Genomic DNA, 22,388 nt, shown 5'->3' on the forward strand with positions numbered 1-22,388 from the left:
TCTGTCTGTCTGTATCACAGTGCTGTATAATATTTGTTATATTTTTAAATATTAATATTAAATATTTTTATATTGATTACTCGTTTATATACATGTATTTCTAACTGTTCAGCAGGTTTTACAAACGTCAATTAAATTTGTCAACCGTGAATGGAATGAAAGCATATGTGTTCACATCATGTGAGATTATACCGATATATTTTTCCCCAAAATACTACGAGTTGACACTTGCGACACAAGCGTAATGGCACTGCGGTTTTATGCAAACAAATAAAACTGAACTCTAATCAACATGGTAAATATTGTACCAGGAAGTTGAGGGAGCATTAAAAGCAGCAGGCGTCCAGTCTCAGGTTCCTCATTCTGTGTTTGTGTGTGTCGCGTCAATGAGAGGAACAGCGCGCGCACTCGACGCTTATTTCGCTCAGAAACTTTTCCTTTTAACCACTTTTTCTGACATTTGACAGGTAGGTAGACTTCTTATGTTTTAAATTCCTTCTCACAGTCTGTTGTAATGATGTTACAGTACATGTGTGTAATGTAACGTTTTACGTGCATATGTATCAATATCAAGTTTTTTCTCCGTATATTTGCCTTTGCATGTTTAAATTTTGATTCAACGCTATGTAAATATGTTTTGATGGAAACTCCCAGCTGCCACAATAGAAAATGCCGATGAGCCTTGAATCATGGTGCCTTTTACACTGGCTGTAAAATTTGAATAATTATTAACTCATTAAAACCTGTTAACGTTCACCAGAGCGACCTCGCACTGAACGCTCTTAATTAAAAATTTTGCATGATGGTCACTTTGATTTCTCAAAGTTAGTTTTAGAAAGATCACGCACAACATGTCCCGTTGGAAAAATAAATCACTAATGAGATCCCAATCATCTTTCCTCAACAGCAAAAAGTCTCCTAGGATCTCCAAAATGTCTCAAACTGCGGTCAAATGTTATACGATAGGCTGTGTGTCAGGGATTGAACATTTCTCATTAAATACATCTAAGTTATCTCACGTTTGAATCTATTTTTAGGCTATCTCTCCTAAGGAATGCTAGGAAAAACATCTAAAACATCAGCTATAAAGTTAGTAAAATTAAACATTGTTGAGAAATATATGTTGACACCATCAGACTTAACCGTTAAAATTACATTAGGACAACTTGTTTTTCTTTCAAATATTACATTTATTTCCATATTACAGTTGTGTCTTGCATGAAAATATCATGTAAAATAGCCTACATCAACTTTGTGTAAAGGTTCCTATTTCATTTTTTAGCTAAAGATGCTGAGTTTTTACACCATGACACTTGACCCGAGTTGTTGCAGAGACGCCCTTTTCAATATTTTGTTCTCAGAAGTAGGCCTATTCACTTTCTGTCCTTCCTCCAGCCTCAAATTTCTGTATCTGCAGGCTACAAAAACACGAGTTAAATAGCCTAGATTAGGTTTCATCATTCAACAAGATGATCTCAAGGCACATATAGCATTCTCATACAAACAGACCAGAGACTGAAACTCAGAAGTAGTTGAGAGGTCTTTTGTGTCTCTGTCTTTCCTGTCTTACTGAACACCCTAGAGACGCTGGTCAGAGGAGGAAGTGTGCAGCCTCAGTGGCCTGCTTGCTCTCGCATTAATCTAGCATTATAGCCTTGTTACTAGTTTCCTGCTGACATCTAAAAATACAGCCACACCAGTAGAGTCCAGGATGGCCACATACACGATTTCAGCCTGGTGTTGTTTAGCCATTTAAGCAACTTTAATAACATTTCACCTTCAGGACAACAAAGGGCACTTTTTACCACTGTTTCTTCCTTATTACTTCTGACATAACAAGGATTGTTGGCTAAATATAACCAGAACAATGTCTGTTGCTTTGGGAGCTATAGAATTATCTGTTGAGACATGTAATCAGACTTATTGATGGCTAGTAAAAGCGGTTTTTTTTTTTTTGGTTTTGTTTTTTGTGGCCACTTTGGGAACTGACTGCTTTGGTCAAAAGGCAACGGTGTTAAAACATTTCCTGAAATACCAAAGGATGCGGAAAGAATTGGCAAACAGTCTTGTCAGAATTTCCCAGGGGAGGGCAATCCTAGGTCAAAATATGGGATGTTGATTTTTTTTTTTTTATTAAATAGCATTTTTAAAACTAGTTTTAGGTTTATTTTAGAACTTCGCTCTGCCATCTGTCTATCTATCTATTTTTATATCTGTTTTTAATTGTCATTTGAATTCTAACCTTGTAAAATACAAATGAAGTAATTTAGCGTTTACTGCTCATTGATATAAAGTCCATTGCCCAAGAGATTTACAGTACATGCATTTCTTCCTCATAGTCCTGTTGTTGTTGCTTTGGTAAAGCTGACATCCAGCATTTATGACCCCTACAATGAACCTGATTTTAAGAGAAAATGATTATTTCTTCCCAATACTCAGCTGTAAGAATAAGCAAAGGGCATATTTTCTGCAGGGGAATTCCTTGGTTTCTTCCCTATGAAACTCTAACCTTAACTAGCTCTGCATTTATATTTAACAGAGCATTGCTTTGATGTGTTCACCTGACCTTTCAGTGGGTTTTCTAAGCTGCAAGTCTTCCTTATACCATGTTGAGAGGGTGTGTTATTATTTTGAGGGCATATTGTTATTCATATGATGCCTCTTAAAATGTACTGGCAATCTTATACCGAGTGACTCAATGCTTCTCCTCAGCTGACCTAGTTGGATAAGCACATGTCAAAAAGAGTTCTTATGACTTAGTTGGTCATTAGGAATTGTAATGTGTTTTTGTTGACTTGCATTTAAGTTTAGTTTAGTTTTCATTTTAGTTTAAAGACTAAAACTAGCTTTTAATGGATCAATTTAATGTTTGACATGAAACTGAATTTATCATGAAAATTTTAAGTTATTTTCCACTCCCTAAATTATTCATCCCCTTTAATGTAATAAATAATAATAATTATTATTATTATTAATCATATATTATATATGTATATATTTTCAAAGCAGTAATCAAATAATAATTAAAAAATCAGTTGTACATATCATTCATCAAATATTTAAATTAAAATATAAATATTTAAATGTATAAATATTAATAAATATTTAAATTAAATAATTTTTGGTGTTGTATCTGCCATGTAAAAGCAATATCATTTATATCTGTGCTCGGGGAAAGAGAATGGGTCTGAAATCGTCTCCGCATCAGTTGTATTAATTTTTAGTTATCTTTACTGGAGCAGTGTTTTATCGCTTAGGCATTATTATGTAATGCACTGTAGAGTTATTTTGATGTAATAGTGTCATAAAAAAATTAATAGTTACCCAGACAGCAACATAGTGTTGGCCCAGATCCGGTCCACATCTGGCCTGAGTGAAATCCATGCGGGCCAGATGTGGGCTGGATCTGGGCCAACACTGCTTGCTGTCTGGGATATGCTTTGTTTTGATTTAATTCCAATTTCAGTAAATTACATTGTTTAAACGTCTTCTTGCAGGAAACATGGGTTGTAAAAAATCCAAGTTGGATGGAGACCAAAATGGAGGTGTGCTTGAAGGGAACAAACACCATCCAGTACGTACTGACCAAACTGTATATGTGAGAGATCCAACCTCCTATAAGCCTCATATAGTAAGTAGTGAGTAGTGATGGGGGGGGGGGGGGGGGGGGGGGCATCTCATCATGTTAAGATTAATTCTGCTGTTTTGACTTTCATAGACTCTAAAGAGAAGGGTTTTTAATACTTTTGAAACGTTTTCATGATTATATCGTGATTATATGAAATGTTTTATTTCATAGAATAATCAGAGCCCCGGGCTCCTGCCTGGTCAGGTGTTCCAAAACATGGAAGGTAGTTCTAATGAGCTTTATTCCACATCCTTATGCTTTTGTAGCTTTGAACGTTTTTGTCAAATTTGTATTAATTTGTTTATTTTTATACAGAAAAGGAAAAAATAGCCATTGCTTTGTATCCGTATGACGCCATTCATGCTGATGATCTGGGCTTTAAAAAAGGAGAGAAGTTAAAGATTCTTGAAGAGTAAGTAAATGTCATCATCTTAGTGTTTTTCTTTGCCTGTTATCATGTTGTTGTTGCTGTATGTGAAGTGTGATATTTTTTTCCAGACATGGAGAGTGGTGGAAGGCAAAGTCTTTGACCACAAAAAAGGAAGGATTCATTCCTTCAAACTATGTTGCAGAAGCAGACACTATAGAGACAGAAGAGTGAGTGCTGCTCAATATGATGAATTACTGTACAAGTGTAGCTATATATATATATATATATATATATATTTGAGCACTTATTTTTTCATCTTGGTATAATTTGATTTACCATGCACACAATTTAGATGGTTCTTCAAAGATATCACACGGAAGGATGCAGAGAGACAGCTGTTGGCGCCTGCTAACAAACCCGGGTCTTACCTCATACGGGAAAGTGAAACCTCAAAAGGTGCACACTCTTTACTGTCTACTAGTGTCTTTTGCAGTAATATAACTTTGTGGTGTAACATATTCTGCTTTGTTTTGAACAGGAAGTTATTCTCTGTCGATCAGAGATGTGGACGCTCAGGGGCTGGATGTTGTTAAACATTATAAAATCAGATCTCTGGATAATGGTGGCTACTACATCTCTCCAAAAATCACATTCAATGACATCAACAGCATGATAAAGCATTACCACAGTAAGTTCTAAGGATGCCAAAAATAAATGATAATATATTGTATAGCTGCATAAATAAAATATATGCTTTAATATTAAATGTTTAATTTATTCATAAATGTATAAATAAATATTAATACATTTATAAATGTATTGTTATATGATTTATATTATATATTACATATATATTTGTATTTTTGTGTGTTTATGTATGGTTTGCTAAAATAAGAAGGATGTGCATCATTTTGTCACAGAACAACCAGACGGATTGTGTCGAAAACTAGAGAAACCATGTGAGAAGCCAAAAGCACAGAAGCCTTGGGACAAAGATGCGTGGGAAATCTCTAAAGAATCCATAAAGATGGTGAAGAAGCTCGGAGCAGGGCAGTTTGGAGAGGTGTGGCTGGGTAAGTAAAGGAAATGAAACCCTTCAGCTTGACAATGACCTACAAAAGATCTGGAATTTGCCTGAAGTCACAAACATACATTTAGCCACAAAGTGTTTCCTTCATCAAAAGTCCATTGCATGTTCAGCTTTGCTAAACTGCAGAAAAGTGTTGCTCTCTTCTTTATGGTCTTGTTATTCAAATTCTCTCGGTCTCTAAGATCCCCCAAGCGCTTGATCAAAAAAACCCAGCATTTTATGTGCTCTTCAATGGGCTTAGAAGTGACATCCTTCAGTGTTTGTATCGATTAATCGATCTTCTTTGAACATGTGTAGGCTAATTGTTACTATCTAATTCTTTGAGTCATAAAAGCTTTTGACAAGTCATTCAAATCTCGAGTCTTCCTGCTGTGGCTTCTGGCTGGCATGAATGGCTCCCTTATAGCTCAGACTGATAGTACACAGAGACCCGGCACAAACGAGACTCTTATCAGTCAGATCTGAGGAGGAAACTGCTATGCAACTGACGCAGGATTTGCATTTGGATTTCGTTATTATTCATGTTCCTCTTTTCCTTTCAGCTGACATGATGAATTGCAGGAAGCGGCCTTAGCAAATATACAAATGGCTCTCCACCGCCCGTGGCCAAGATGTTTCCTTTTGCGCCCCGTGACGTTGTTGGCACTGCGTTGCCAGACCTTAAACACACTATAAGTCCGTACGATGACAGACGCACTCAACGTGCCCTGCTTTGTTACGTCTCAGCAAATTTATTAGATTGAAACTATTAGATTTCAACGGCTAAGACGCACATTTGGGCATCACACGTCCAGCAGATAATTTGTATGAAAGCTGTCTGTAATTTTGAATGAACAAGGAAATGGCATTTAAGTGGAACAAGGGATGAGCCCATGCAAAACACAGTGGTCAGTAAAAGTCATTCACATAGTGGCACTGTGTCATCACTTCTGAGAAATGTAGTTTATGGACAGCAGTGAGTTGCGTAAGATCCTCGGTGAGAAAATGTGAGGATTCGTAGGAGTCAGTTCCTATAAAAGGTTTTTTAGGGCCAATTGACAGTTCCTATATCTATACTGATAAAGTTTCTGTTGCATTTCTCACTAGGTTTTGTGTGAGACTCAGTCTTTAGTTCGTTGTTTTGTGGCTGGACTGTGACTGTGGTGTTGGAACAGGAAGATTATTGATAACCACAGAGAATTGCACACAAGTGTTTAATTGTGGTTTCTATTTGTTCGCAGCCTACTATAATAACAGCACAAAAGTGGCGGTGAAAACGCTGAAGCCGGGCACAATGTCAGTGGAGGCTTTCCTAGAGGAGGCCAACCTGATGAAAACCTTACAGCACGACAGACTCGTGCGCCTCTATGCTGTGGTCACCAAAACTGAGCCCATCTACATCATCACTGAGTTCATGGCAAATGGTACAAGAAATACTGGTCACACTTTAGGTCCAATTCATGCTATTAACAAACCATTAACTATGACTTTTCCCTCAATAAACTCCTAATTTGCTGCTTATTAATAGTAATGTAGTTGTTAAGCTTAAGTGTTAGGTAGGACTAGAGATGTAGAATATGGTCATGCAGAATATGTGCTTTATAAACAGCCAATATGGTAATAATATGCATGCTAGTAAGCAACTGGTTAATATTGAGAATTTTTCCCTATACAAAATATTTTTTAAATGATTAAAATCAGAGAACTATGAGAGTTACAGATCAAGAAAACTGTAGTTGCAAGAAAATTGTATTTTCAGCGACTTTTATTAATTTTTATAACAGTTTGTTTCTTCTTCTACAGGAAGCTTATTGGATTTCTTGAAAAGTGCAGCTGGCTGCAAAGTACAGTTACCGAAGCTAATAGATTTTTCTGCACAGGTAAAAATATTGGTTCAAGACATGAATTAGCCTTCTTTTCTCTTAGCCCTCCATTTCCGTATTTCTGGGGTAAGTTTACCGGTTTTTGCGTCAAGAGGCTGACATCACTTTTTCCATTAGTTGAAGAAAAAGAGGAACAGATTCTTTTGTCTGTGCTTATTTAAAAACAAATAAAATAAGTCAGTCAGCCGTTTCTCAGGAATTAACAATCTTATTAAATTTACAAATCTTAGTTTAAGTTTAAGTTAGAATTTCTATATCATGTGACAACAGAATAATGTTGAGATAACAAATGAAAAAAAAAAATGGCTGGTTAAAGCATCATGGATGTCATAAAGTATTTACAGTCATAATTGACTGCTTCAAAAGAGAAGAATTAAATCTAAGGACAAAAATATGTTTTCAGTACGAGTCTTGAGGACTTTAAGATTGCCTAGATACTGATTTCTGGTGAAGCAGCACCAAAAGGCAAAATTGCACATCCTGTTTTAGAGAGTGAAAGAGGATGCCAATGGGGAAGTGAGACACCATTGTTTTCCTTTTGTTAAAACAACTTTTACTCTGTTAAAATTAAGTGAGAATTGCGACTACACCCACTTCTGAAGGGGAAAAAACCCATGAACTGCCGATTTACTGTGATCTACACTACTAACTGCCTAATTTATGTACTCGTGTGTATTTGTGTGCATATGCACTACTGTTCAAAAGTTTGGGTTGTGAGACATCTCTTATGCTCACCAAAGCTGCATTTATTTGATCAAACATATAGTAAAATATTGTGAAATATTAGTACCATTTCAAATAACTTTTTTGTCATTTATTCCTACAATGGAAAAGCTGAATTTTCAGCAGCCATTACTCCAGTCTTCAGTGTCACATGATCAGATCTAATATGCTAATTTGGTGCTTCATTTCTTAACCCTTGTGCACTCTTATGGACATTTTTGTCCATTTTAGTGTTTTTTTGGATAATTTTGCCTGTGTTAATGCTAGCTGCATACATTTTGGCTCAGGTGTGTATTTTTATTTGAATTTTAATATTCCACCCTCATTTCCTTTAATAAATCTATTTTACACTATGTACAAAAAAGTGAAACACTCAGCACCGTTTGGACAAAAATGTCCCCATTGAAACCCATTAAAACAGCTATTTTTAATCGCAGTGCCGTTTAACTGTAAAATTATGCAATTTTTGTTAAAAGGCTTTCATTCTGTTGGCAAGGCTTTTTTTACTATTTTTTTACCAGATGGTGCCATTTTTTCAGGTTTGGTCTATAAAGGGTCTATAAAGCAAATACTTGCTTTATTTCTGTTTTCTGCTTCTGCGTATTATAGAGCCAATTGGATAAATAATGCAGCTATAATTGTGTGGGTGTGTTGGTATAGATGTCAGAGTGTGGTTTGTATGTGTGTCATAAAAAAAAATTGTGTGTGTGCTTGTAATATTTGAGGAATAAAACTGTACTGTAAATCACAAATCCAAGCACTGTGTGCACCAGGCATCTAATGGGGAAAATCTGGTACTGCGCCCAAACAAAATTTTACTGAAAGCTCATTTTTTGAGATATCAACCTCAAATTTGGAACACAACTTTAGATTTATGGCTTTGATTTTCTAGCAGGTTTAGAGTTCAACATGTTTCATATATAAAATATTCATAAAATAAAAAATAAAATATTGTTCATAAATCATTTTCATAAACTTAAACCTGTATAAGTTTTGTTTGGTTTCACTTTTTAAAAGTTTGTTTGGTTTTTCACTTCTTTAGAATGAGACCAAACAAAAGTCTGTGCTCTCAAGCTTCCAATTTCTATGACCGTTTTTTTTGACATGGACATTTTTGTCCACTATGGACCTAAGTGTAACTTTTTTTTATTGATGATGCACAAGGGTTAATATTATCAATGTTGAAATCAGCTGTGCTGCTTAATATTTTTGTGAAAACTTTTTTTAGGATTCTTTGATGAATAGAAAGTTCAAAAGAGAGCAATAACTTGACATATAAATCTTTTGTAATATTATAAATTTCTTTACTGTCATATATGTTCGATTTAATATGTTCAATTAAAAAAAAAATCCCAAACTTAGAGTATGTTTGTTTATGTCAGTGATTCTGAGTTTGTGTGTGTCTCTGCAGATAGCTGAAGGTATGGCCTACATTGAGAAGAAGAATTATATCCACCGAGACCTGAGGGCAGCTAATGTGCTGGTTTCAGATAGCCTCTTGTGCAAAATAGCTGATTTTGGCCTGGCCAGAGTAATTGAGGATGACCAATACACAGCCAGAGAAGGTGAGTGTGTGACACCTTTCAGTGGTTTAGCAGCATATTGGATGGACAAGTCATTTTGTACAGCAGACGCCTCTCCAGACTGCGCCTGCTAAGGCTGTTATGCATACTGATATGGTGATATTCCTGCATCAGCAGACCTGACTGATCTGTGTGAATTTTGTGTGTTCTGTGTCTCAGGAGCAAAATTTCCTATCAAATGGACGGCACCCGAGGCCATCAACTTTGGTTCTTTCACCATCAAATCTGATATGTGGTCCTTTGGGGTTCTCATGTATGAGATTATAACATACGGGAAAATTCCGTATCCAGGTAATCTAATTGAGATAATGGCACCTTGATTGCATTTGAGTTTAAATAAAGCATTTCAATTTTATTGGGAGCTATCAGCATTACTCTGCAGTGGAATAGTGATGATAAAACTGATTCTTTTGTCTGGACTTTGTCGACATCTGGTGGTCAAATTGTGTTAGATATGTTTCGGTCCGTTGAATACATCTGAAATGACACAATTGTGTCATTTGATGCAAATGTTACCAAATTTAAATGTAACATAAATGTAAAAATAATGACTGGTATCCTGAGAAATATATTTAGCTCTATATTAAGCTAAATTAAAGAGAGACACTATTTTGCACTTTTTTTTGCTTTCATAACATGACTTTTTTTAGACTAATGGAAAAAAAACATCCAAAATGCACATTTAATTGTCTAATTTAATGCACTGAGCCAGAAAATTTATAAAAAGTGATAGTAAAGACTTATATTGTTAGAAAAGATTTCTATTTTGAATAAATGCTGTTCTTTTTAACTTTTTATTCACCAAAGAATCACAGGTTCCCCAAAAAAATATTAAGCTGCTCAACAGTTTCAACACTGATAATACACTCTTAAAAATAAAGGTGCTTCATGATGCTATAGAAGAACCTTTTTTGTCTAAATGGTTGCACATAGAACCTTTAACATCTGAAAAACCTTCTGTTTCACAAAACGAAAGAGGGTTCTGGAGATTATAAAAAGTTAAGAAAGAGATGGTTTGACTGAATGGTTCTTCTATGGCACTGCTTGAAGCACCTTTATTTTTAAGAGTGTAAATCAGCATATTAGAATGATTTCTGAGGGATCATGTGACACTGAAGACTGGAGTAATGGCTGATGAAAATGCAGGGCTGTCACAGAAATAAATTGTATTTTATAGTATATTAAAATAGGAAACCAAAATTTGAAATTGCAATATTTCACAATATTAATTTTTTTTTAATCAAATAAATAAAGTCTGGATGAGCATAAGAGACTCCATTAAAAAACCTTAAAAAATCGTAATGATCCCAAACTTTTGAACGTTAGTGTAAACCAAACTTTACAGTTTAATTTCTATATGTGTTCTGAAGGTATATGGAGAGGTTTGTTTATATACCATTCACCTGATCACATAACATTTTATGAAAATGTATGCAAATGAGTGGATATTTAATTAGATAATGTACCATTTGCATATTTAAACAAACAAAAAACTTTTTGTCGCCTTGTCCTGTGATTAATCAATTAGGAAAATATTGTGATATCTTTTAGTTAAAATGAGTTAGTCTGACAAAAATGCCTTTCTGAAAACTCCATGTGACATTTATTACTCAGTTTTTCTCTTTCTTGCTATCAGCCCACTTACCCTTTCACTTCCTTCTTTTATTTACCTTCAGGCATGAGTAACAGTGAAGTCATGAGCTCTGTTCAGAGAGGTTACCGGATGCCCCGTCCTGAAAACTGTCCCACTGAACTTTATGAGATCATGACCTCATGCTGGAAAAGTAAACCAGACGACCGGCCCACGTTCGACTATATTCAGAGTGTACTAGATGACTTCTACACAGCCACTGAGGGCCAGTACCAGCAGCAGCCATGAGGACGCAAAATCATCCGTCATATTTTTGTACTGTTTCAAGATGATCAAAAGATCTGTGATGTATCTATGAATCAATGTACTAATATGTAACTAATAATGGGATCAATCTGCTTACTTATGCGTAAGCAAGGTTCAGGTTTTCTATTTCTGCTTCAAATTGAAGTTTTAACAAACTATTTGCCACTTTTGCTCTTCTCATTCAAATTTCAATGGCTGCATTTCAATTTGTAAATAATTTTTGTTTCAACATACCCTACCAAAGTTTCATTTTTATTTTTTATTTTATTTTTTAAAACGAGGGGTTCGCAAACTGGAGTCTGGGGACCACTATTTGCAAATGAATTCAGAGAAAATAAAATATTTTACATTTAGGGCTGTTGAAGTTACCTGTAAAGCTGTTCTGGAAGGATATTTATTGTAAAAGGAGCTATACCGATACATTTGAACATTTGAAATGAGATGTTTAGTTACATTCACAAATGTAAACGCTTAAAATGAATACTGTAAAACTCTTGTCTTTAAACTATCACAAATTGTCTTAAAGGTTGTGAATAATTCATAAATGACATTATACAGCTGCCTATATATTTTAGTAAGAGGGTTTCTCAAAAAGGATCATCATATTTGGAGACTCTTGGGAGCAAAAGGTTTGAAAACCTCTGGTTTAAATTAAAATAATGACTAATGAAATCCATGCACTGTAGACTACTGTAAAGAGAGTGTGATCTTGACATTTTTTTACATATTTTAATAACAATATTGATAATTTTACAATAATGAACAGTGACAGAGGGTAATATTTTGTAATTAAGCCATTAAATTGCCTTGCATTTGATTAGCTATAAGAATGAAATGCTTTGTATAGTTAAAATATTTTGTACATTTGTACATTATCTAGAAACCTAATAAAGTGAATCTTTTGTGATTGATAACAGTTCTCTGGGTCATGAAATACTATGCTGCCATAACTAAGGAAATTACCTTGAAAATAGTCTTCTTTAAAGGGATAGTTCACCCAAAAATAACAATTCTGTGATCATTTACTCTCATGTTGTTCCAAACCTGTATGAGTTTATTTCTTATGTTGAACAGAAAAGTAGACATTTTGAAGAATGTGGGTAACCAAACTGGTAGCCACTGAAGCAGCTATCACTGAGCCATGGTGTGGAAAAAAAATCAAAAATAGGGACCAGAAACTGTTTGGTCACCTAAATTAAAAAAACAATAATAATAGTAATAATTATATATATATATATATATATATTCTACGTATATGTATGTATGCGTATGCTTTTGTGTTCAACAGAAGAAATAAATTAATGGAGGTTTGTAACAGCTTGATGGTGAGTAAATTATAAGAGTTTTCATTTTTTGGATGAACTATCCCTTTAATTCCCCGCCCATTTATCGTCATGTGACCATTTCAAGATGTCCGCCCCGCCCATTTATGGTCATGTGACCATTTCAAGATGTCCGCGCCCTTCAGATTGGAGGCGTGACGTTGTTCATTTGTTACAACACAGTGTCAGGCAGAGAGAGTAAAACAGCTTGTCAATCCTGCAAACTCTTATTCAAGCTCTTTGACGCTGGTAATAATGGATAAAGACAGCCTGAGTCTGTAAGTGAAAGATGAATGAATGCTGATTGGCGTGTTATAATGATTTCTTTAGGCCTGTACGTGTTGTTGTAGAACCAGATCAGCTCACTGACCAGATCAAATAATTCTGGAATTGCGAATACTTTCGTTTACAGGCAGGTAATACAAAGTAGCTAGTGTGAGAAAAAGTAGCATGTTGCATAATGTTATTCAATTCAAGTTTATTTGTACAGCGCTTTTTACGATACAAATCGTTGCAAAGCAGCGCTACAGGAAATTAAGTTTCCACAATATATGTATATACTGCAGAAGCTTAATATATTCAACTTATGGCAAAATTTGGTAATTCTGTATGTTGTCTGAGCATTGGCATCCTCTGATCCTCTTGGATCCAGACTGAAGCTTCTGTAATTCCTAGTTACCACGGGATGTTAATCAACAGAGAAACCTTAGGGAGCGGGTTGGATTGTAGCGTGGTAGAAGACGAGTTAGGTAACGTTATGCAGGAGCTAGGGCCTTATAGGCAAGTAATAATATTTTGTAAATGATACGGAACTGAATAGGTAGCCAGTGCAGAGACTGTAAAATTGGGGTAATATGGTCATATTTTCTTGACCTGGTAAGAACTCTAGCCGCTGCATTTTGGACTAACTGTAGCATGTTTATTGAATATAATGTTATGCAGTTTAGTAACTGTAAACTGTGGGAAACTCATATCCTTAAATTAACGTTAGCTGTCTAAGTTAAGTATTCAAATGTCAGATTAAAAAAAGAAAAAATAATTGCAATAATAATATTACTTATAAATGTCTTTAAATAATTCACAAAATATAATCTATTATTTAATAACCAAAGAGCAACTAAGTATTGATAATACTATAATGAATTGGAATACAGGTTATCACCCTGTATCATTAATATTTCATGTTTTTTTAGCACTTATACTCGATTGTCTATTTATGTTAATTGTCATGATACCAAGGTTATTATCAGTACAATCTCTTTAGGACTTGTTTTATAAGATGGACACAGAAGAACTTTTACAGTTTCTTTCAAAAGTACATTTAAAGAAGCTGTTATATAATTTTATTTCAAAACTTTGTTTTATAATTGCTTTATTTAATTTTTGTATTGTGTACTACTGTGTTGTTTTTCTAATGTATAATCTTTGTTTGCCATGAAATAGCTGAATAAATTTAAATTTAGGCAATAAATTTAAAGGGATAGTTCACCCTAAAATGAAAATTCTGTCATCATTTACTCACCCTCAAGTAGTTCCAAACCTGTATGAATTTCTTTGTTCTAAAAGATATTTTGAAGAAAGTTTGTAACCAGGCTGTTTTGGGGCACTATTGACTTCCATAGTAGGAAAAAAAATACTATGGAAGTCAATGTGCCCCACATTCTTCAGAATATCTTCCTTTGTGTTCTGTAGAACAAAGACATTCATACAGGTTTGGAACTACTAGAGGGTGAGTAAATGATGACAGAATTTTCATTTTTGGGTGAACTATCCCTTTAAATCAAGTCAAGACACTGCGGTTCAAAACATTTTTATCATCGCAGTTGAAAACAGTTATGCTGCTAAATGTTTTTGTGGAAACCTTTTTACAGATTCTTTGAAGAATAGACTTATGAAAAGTATTTATTTGAAATAGATTTTTTTTTTTTTTTTTTACAACAATGTGAAAATATACACTGTTTTGGTCATCCTCCTGAATAAAAGTATTAAATTATTAAAAAAAACAAAACAAAAAAAAAAAACACTGACCACAAACATTTGAATGCTAGTGTTTATATGCATGGCTTTGTAATGTAGACAATAGGGTGTGTTTTTTGTGGCACTCTCTACACAAATGCTTATCAAGCTGTGAAGAAAGTAAACCGTTAGTCCCTGATCTCAAAAGCCCTTATCTACTCCCCTCACTTGCTGCTTAACACATCTGTGAAATCTGATCATCTCAACCAAAGGGAGGGGCATCTGAGTACAAATGATGCATGAATTCCACTGTAGTGTTTTAAAAAATGAGTGAAAGGGTATGTGTGAGTTATTGAGATATTTTGATGGCTGTTTTCCATCCCAGCCCCAAAGACTTTCCAGAGCTGAAGAACGACACATTCCTGAGAGCCGCTCGAGGAGAAGAGATTGAGCACATTCCAGTGTGGTGTATGAGACAGGCTGGCCGCTATCTGCCAGGTACGTACCGATCTTATGTGCTGATGAGTACCGCCTGTGCTTAATGTGATCGTTTACCATGAAGCTGTTCTTTTTTATTGAGTATATGCACTGCAGTGTATTTACCATCTAGTGTATCTGTGGCTCTATTAACAGAGTTCAGGGAATCGAGGGCAGGGAAGGATTTTTTTGAGACATGCCGTTCCCCTGAAGCTTGCTGTGAGCTTACACTACAGGTCAGCACCACTGAGCACCTTCATTCTTACCTGCTTCTTATAACATAATGAGTTTTAACACTGTCTCAATTTTCTGTTTTAGCCACTCAGACGATTCCCATTTGATGCTGCCATCATCTTCTCTGACATCTTGGTGGTCCCTCAGGTGAATGAGGGTCATAGTTTGACCTCTAACTTACTGAATTACCAAAGAATATTATGTATATTTATATCTAAAATGTGTATGAGCAGGCCATGGGAATGGAGGTTCAGATGAGTCCAGGAAAAGGCCCCACATTCCCAGAACCACTGAAGGAGCCTGAAGATCTGCAGAGACTAAAGACTAAAGTGGACGTGTCGTCTGAACTCAACTACGTTTTTAAAGCCATCACACTGACACGACACAGAATAGAGGGAAAAGTTCCTCTCATCGGCTTCACTGGAGCTCCGGTGAGAAAACCAAGCAACAGTCCTCACATGACTAGAGATGCTTAAAGATGTTTGGGGATAACAAATAACAAGATCAATTGTTTAGTATTTCTATTGGAAACTGAATAGAAATGTGTAGAAGTTTGACAGTAACTACTTGTTTGTTTTGCTAAATTAATGACTTAAACTCCTGCAAACTGCATATTGTTCATCTGAGCTACAGACACTACCATTCAAAAGTTTAGGTTTAGTAAGGTTTTCATTTATTTATTTTAAAATAAATAAATACTTTTATTCAGCAAGGATGCGTTAAATTAGATCAAATAAATGCTAAACTTTATATTTATCAAAGAATATTTCCACAAAGATAATAAAGGCATAGTTCACCCAAAATAAAAATTGTCATTAATTATCCACCCTCATGTTGTTCCAAACCCGTAAGACCTTCGTTCATCTTTGGACCACAAATTAAGATATTTTTGATGAAATCTGAGAGCTTTCTGACCCTACGGACGTTATTAAAATAGTCCATGTGACATCAGTGGTTCAACCTTAATTTTATGAAGCTACAAAAATACTTTTTGTGCGCAAAGAATACAAAAATTACCAGTTCATTCAACAATTTCTTCGTTTCCGTTCCAGTCTTTGATTCGTGTTCACATTAGTACCATGAAGTAAGAAATGTTTTTTGAGCAGCAAATTATAATAATTTCTGAAGACTCATGTGACAGTGAAGACTGGAGTAATGACAGCTGAACATTCAGATGTCATCACAGGAATCAATTATATTTTGATATATATTAAAATATTAAACGGCTATTTTGAATTGTAATAATTTCACAATTTTTTCAGTTTTTACTGTTTTATCAAATAAATGCAGCCTTGGTGAGCATAAGAAACTTTTTAAAAAACAAAAAACTTTTGAATGGTAATGGACATTAATGGTCTCCATCATCATCTGTTGTGTCTCTCATGAATGGCAGTGGACTCTAATGTCCTACATGATTGAAGGAGGAGGCTCCACGACACACTCAAAGGCAAAACGCTGGCTCTACAGGTATCCAGAGGCCAGCCACAAACTCCTGAGCCAGCTAACAGACGTCATAGTGGAGTATCTTCTCGGGCAGGTGAAAGCTGGAGCTCAGGTGAGATCGCGGAGGAGAACGGTTTAAAAATCTATAGCACTATTTAGATGTTCTGTAAAGTTTATGGACACAGAATGTATGTAATATACAGTCAGTTTTCACTAATTTCTTTGTCTTGTCTTTCCTTTAGGCTCTGCAGGTTTTCGAGTCTCATACTGGTTGTTTGGGCCCAGTGGAGTTTAAAGAGTTTTCTCTGCCATATCTGAGAGACATAGTTCACCGTGTTAAAGACAAGATCAAAGAATCTGGTTTGGACAATGTGCCTATGGTAAATAGAGTTTGACATTTTTGTCTCTCTTTAGGTTTAACCATGATTTACTAAGTAACACTTAATTTTATTAATATGTGATTGAAATGTGGAAAACAGCAACATAAGTGATTCATCCAAAGATGTCAGTAACATGTATTTTAAATATTTTTTCTTATCTTCGTAAAGTGGGACTATTGCAAGTGTACTTCAGGGACACTTTAAATATTTTGCATTTAAAATCTGATATTATTCAAAGATCATACAATCCTCATCAAAAGAGACAAACAAATTTTAGACTTAATATTAAGAAAAGTGCATTGTGCACAAGTAATATGCCAAGTAAAGTTTAATTATATTTTTTTTAATTCTCAAGTTATCTAAATATGTAGTAAAAAGTAAATATATTAATAGATTTGAACTATACTTAGTATAAAATAAATGTATTTGAAATATATTACTTTTTACTAGGGATGAGAAATGCTGCAATTTCTTAATTTATCTTTAAGACTGCTGAAAACAAGGGACTGTGAAACCACAGTGATATTTATATATATATATACATGCATACATACATACAGGTACATCTAAAAAAATTAGAATATCATGAAAAAGGTCAATATTTTTGGTCGCTCATTTCAGAAAGTGAAACTCAAATATTATATAGATTCATTATACACGGAGTGAAATGTCAAGCTTTTATTTCTTGAAATTTTGATGATTATGGCTTGCAGATAATGAAATCCCAAAATTCAGTGTCTCAGAAAATTTGAATATTACATAAGATCAATAAAAAAAGGATATTTTAAACAGAAATGTCAGGCTTCTGAAAAGTATGTTCATTTCTATGCACTCAATACTTGGTTAAGCCTCCTATTGCATGAATTACTGCATCAATGCGGCGTGGCATGGAGGCAATCAGCCTGTGGCACTGCTCAGGTGTAATGGAAGCCAAGGTTGCTTTGATAGCGGCCTTCAGGTCATCTGCATTGTTGGGTCTGTTGTCTCTCATCTTCCTCTTGACTATAGCCTATAGATTCTCTATGGGGTTCAGGTCAGGTGAGTTTGCTGGCCAATCAAGCACAGTAACACCATGGTCATTGAACCAGCGTTTGGTATCTTTGGCAGTGTGGGCAGGTGCCAAGTCCTGCTGGAAAATGACATCAGCATCTCCATAAAGCTTGTCAGCAGAAGGAAGCATGAAGTGCTCTAAAATTTCCTGGTAGATGGCTGCGTTGACTGTGGACTTCAGAAAACACAGTGGACCAACACCAGCAGATGACATGACAGCCCAAATCATCACTGACTGTGGAAACTTCACACTGGACTTCAAGCAACATGGATTCTGTGCCTCTCCACTCTTCCTCCAGACTCTGAGACCTTGATTTCCAAATGAAATGCAAAATTTTGTTTCATCTGAAAAGAGGACTTTGGACCACTGAGCAACAGTCCAGTTCTTTTTCTCCACAGCCCAGGTAAGACGCTTCTGACGTTGTCTCTGGTTCACAAGTGGCTTGGTAGCCCTTTTCCTGAAGATGTCTGAGCGTGGTGACTCTTGATGCATTGACTCCAGCTTCAGTCCACTCCTTGTGAAGCTCTCACAAGTGTTTGAATCCGCTTTGCTTGACAGTATTCTCAAGCTTGAAGTCATCCCTGTTGCTTATGCACCTTTTCCTACCCAATTTCTTCCAGTCAATTTTGCATTTAATATGCTTTGATACAGCACTCTGTAAACAGCCATACCTTTCAGTAATGACCCTCTGTGACTTAGCCTCTTTGTGGAGGGCGCCAATGTTCATCTTCTGGATCATTGCCACGTCAGCAGTCTTCCTCATTATTGTGGTTTCAAAGAACAAGAGATACCCGGAATTTATATTGTAGGGATGGTCATTAATTGAAACTCAAATGTAAATATTCTAATATTTTGAGATACTGATTTTTGACTTTCTTGAGCTGTAAGCTGTAATCATCAATTAAAACAAAAAAACTTTTGAAGTGTTTTACTTTACATGTAATTAATCTAGAATATAGGAAAGTTTCACTTTTTCACGATATTCAAATTTTTTTAGATGTACCTGCCTGTATGTGTATATGAATAACAATAGTTAGTTAGAAATGCCATAATACATTAATTGATATATTTCCATGTATTCATATTAAAATTTAAACCAACTATTTAGCTGCTAAAGATTATAGTTTTATTGAATTAATAATGAAAATGATTAAATAGTGCTAAAGTTTTCTTTTTGAGCGCAAGTATCCAGAAACCAGCAGTGTTACTCTATGCACACTTGTAATAACATGATTTGCCATTAGTTGTCAGTATCAGGTCAGGTTTTCTTGCAGGCATCTCTTTTGAAAGTTTCCACTGAGAATCTCCTTCAGTGATCCCACAGCTCCTCTGTAACTTTTGACTTTTCTGTTTCGTGTTCAGATTGTTTTTGCCAAAGATGGTCATTATGGGCTTGAGGACCTCTCTGAGTCTGGTTATGAAGTGGTGGGTCTCGACTGGACCATAGATCCACGTTCAGCACGGTCAGTCACTGAGATGTGATGCAGTTTTGGTGTGAGTTTTTCTGATTTCAGTGTATGTATTTGCACCATCCATTCTTTCTTTGAATAAAAATAAGCCCAAATCTGCTGATGAAAATACTTTTACAGCACGATTCTACTACCACCTCCAAATCAGTTCCTATTTATTTATAAAGCACATAATACACACAATACTAATAATTGACCACAGTGCTGTACAAAAAAAAATCTAATCAAATAATAATACTACTGAAATAGTACAATCAAATAATAAAAATATATAATACAGATGAAAAACACTCCAGTTTATAGATTTCAAATACAGAAATATCAGAGACGGCCAAATGTCAATATAGGATTTCTAATGGATTAGAATGAAAGGGTTTGGTTGAGTCTGAATAGTCCATTAAGGCACTGTGTGTATGTACATATAGTACTAGTCAAAAGATTTGGACAAACAACTATTCTTTATACATTTCATATATCATTTAAAATACATTTTAAATAAGAGCCATCAAAGAATTGAATTATTGGAATTATGTAGTTGCTATCTTAAACAAATTAAATAGCTTTTTTGTTTTTTATTTAACACTCCCATTCAAATAGTGTCTGCTCTTCTTACACTATCTGGTTCAATTAATCCTTTTCTAAATAAAAAGTTAATTGATTCAAAATCTAGTTTTGTAAAGAGGTCCATACAGAACCACAATTTTATTTAAAGTAACTTTTAGCTCATTTTTTTTAAGATCGTGAGAAACTGTTCAAACCTTTGGCTGGTGTGAGTGTATTGTGATGTTTGACTATTTCTTTGCGTTTTTCAGTATCAGGACTGGAGGAAAAGTTAGTTTGCAAGGCAACATGGATCCCTGTGCTCTATACGCCACAAAGGTGAGGAAAGAAACATCAAAACAACTCGCAACAGAATCATGTATCCTTTGAAACCCAAGCAGTTCTCTGCATCACTTCAGTTTAGTCTACGTTGTATAGAAGTGTTTTGTGCTTCAGACGTATTACTTTTCTTCTGGTTAGTCCATTTCAAAATAAAGAGGCCATTTTGTTTTTACAAATTTTAGGCCCTGCTGGAAATATGGGCCTGAAGAGCAGCTGTTTTCCACACAGAGCCGTCTTTGGCTTCCATTGCTCGTTCATTACAAGCATGGCTTTCGTAGCATTGTCTCAATGCCTCCGAAATACATTTTTTCCACCATATCATATTTTCCATCATATCAGAAGTTATGGGGGTGTTTGAAAAACCATAGCTCATAGATTTTGACCTGATGTATGATATCCAACCCAAACACTTCTCTTCATTTATGTGTGATCAGGAGCGCATATCAGAGATCGTGAGGAGGATGTTGGAGGGCTTTGGCACCAAGGGCTACATCGCTAATCTGGGTCACGGCCTGTACCCTGATATGGACCCAGAAAATGTGGGCGCGTTCGTAGAGGCTGTTCACACCCACTCTCGCCAGCTCCTCAACCGCAAATAAGACGCTACTTTTCCATCAGAAGACCTGAAGCACAGGAGAAACAACAACTGCTGGTGTGCAGCGCTATAGCATTAGATATGTTACAAGGTGAACCTCTCTCAAAACCTGTCCACAAATGTCCAGTTATATTTCACTCCAAAAGTAAAAGAAATAAGAAAATATTTTGTGCTTAAAGAAAAAGGACCATTAAGAACATACATTTCACATTTCCCTCCAAAATTCTCATTACCTTAATGCAAAAAGTTTCCCATTTACACTACCATAATGTGAGAACAAAAACAGAACTATATGAAGAGTTCAGATACAAAAGATGCATATATATATATATATATATATATATATATATATATATATATATATATATATATATATATATATATATATATATATATATATATATATATAGTGGGACACACACATACAGTTGAAGTCAAAACTTTACATACACCTTTCAGAATCTGCAAAATGTTAATTATTTTACCAAAATACGAGGGATCATACAAAATGCATGTTATTGTTTATTTAGTACTGACCTGAATAAGTTATTTCACATAAAAGATGTTTACATATAGTCCACAAGAGAAAATAATAGTTGAATTTATAAAAATGACCCCGTTCAAAAGTTTACATACACTTGATTCTTAATACTGTGTTGTTACCTGAACGATCCAAAGCGGTGTTTTTTTTGTTTGTTTAGTGATGGTTACTCATGAGTCCTTGTTTGTCCTGAACAGTTCAACTGTCTGCTGTTCTTCAGAAAAATCCTTCAGGTCCCACAAATTCTTTGGTTTTCCAGCATTTTTGTGTATTTGAACCATTTCCAACAATGACTGTATGATTTTGAGATCCATCTTTTCACACTGAGGATGACTGAGGGACTCTTTTGCAACTATTACAGAAGGAAAAACCATGCATTAACACAATTAACAGAATGAAGATGTGTATATTTTTTTTTTTTTTTGCCTAAATATCATATTTTTTCATTTAGTACTGCCCTTCAGAAGCTACAGAAGATACTTGCATGTTTTCCAGAAGACAAATTAATTAAATTAATTACATTTTTTACCTTGATCTTCAAATTCAAAACGTTTTCACGCCCCGGCTTTTAATGCATGGTTTTTCCTTCTGGAGCATCAGTGAGCGTTTGAACCTTCTGTAATAGTTGCATATGAGTCCCTCAGTTGTCCACTGTATGATTTTGAGATTCATCTTTCCACACTGTCATAGTTGGAAAGGGTTCAAATACACACAAAGAAGATATTTCACATAAAAGATGTTTACATATTTTCTCTTGTGGACTATATGTAAACATCTTTTATGTGAAATATCTTATTCAGGTCAGTACTAAATAAACAATAACATGCATTTTGTATGATCCCTCGTATTTTGGTAAAATAATTAACATTTAGCAGATTCTGAAAG

At 35.0% G+C, this 22,388-nt stretch overlaps 2 protein-coding genes across 4 annotated transcripts; both read left to right on the forward strand.

The window, feature by feature from the left end:
- Window positions 1-317: 317 nt before the first annotated feature.
- LOC306846284 (tyrosine-protein kinase Lyn-like) lies at window positions 318-12,065 on the forward strand. 2 transcript variants are annotated; one of them, XM_079379545.1, is made up of 13 exons: window positions 318-467; window positions 3,498-3,631; window positions 3,800-3,851; window positions 3,944-4,040; window positions 4,127-4,225; window positions 4,351-4,454; window positions 4,537-4,686; window positions 4,919-5,071; window positions 6,309-6,491; window positions 6,871-6,947; window positions 9,085-9,238; window positions 9,416-9,547; window positions 10,933-12,065. In XM_079379545.1, the coding sequence occupies exons 2-13, from the start codon at window positions 3,503-3,505 to the stop codon at window positions 11,133-11,135; spliced, it is 1,533 nt and encodes a 510-aa protein (XP_079235671.1). In that variant the 5' UTR covers window positions 318-467; window positions 3,498-3,502; the 3' UTR covers window positions 11,136-12,065. The 2 variants fall into 2 exon arrangements, with proteins under 2 accessions (XP_079235671.1, XP_079235672.1); XM_079379546.1 differs by having other exon boundaries at window positions 356-467; window positions 3,498-3,574.
- Window positions 12,066-12,606: 541 nt separating this feature from the next.
- On the forward strand, window positions 12,607-21,237 carry LOC306846288 (uroporphyrinogen decarboxylase-like). Of its 2 annotated transcripts, none has more exons than XR_013782053.1 (10): window positions 12,607-12,753; window positions 14,817-14,929; window positions 15,065-15,144; window positions 15,227-15,289; window positions 15,376-15,573; window positions 16,536-16,697; window positions 16,828-16,965; window positions 19,379-19,510; window positions 20,298-20,364; window positions 20,802-21,103. XR_013782053.1 is itself a non-coding variant. In XM_079379551.1 (10 exons), exons 1-10 carry the CDS (start codon window positions 12,731-12,733, stop codon window positions 20,964-20,966), a joined length of 1,110 nt encoding a protein of 369 aa, XP_079235677.1. In that variant the 5' UTR covers window positions 12,607-12,730; the 3' UTR covers window positions 20,967-21,237. The 2 variants fall into 2 exon arrangements, 1 of the variants encoding a protein (XP_079235677.1); XM_079379551.1 differs by having other exon boundaries at window positions 19,379-19,479; window positions 20,802-21,237.
- The last annotated feature ends 1,151 nt before the right edge of the window (window positions 21,238-22,388 follow it).

This window comes from Barbus barbus (assembly GCF_936440315.1).
Source record: "Barbus barbus genome assembly, chromosome: 26".
Taxonomy (NCBI): domain Eukaryota; kingdom Metazoa; phylum Chordata; class Actinopteri; order Cypriniformes; family Cyprinidae; genus Barbus; species Barbus barbus.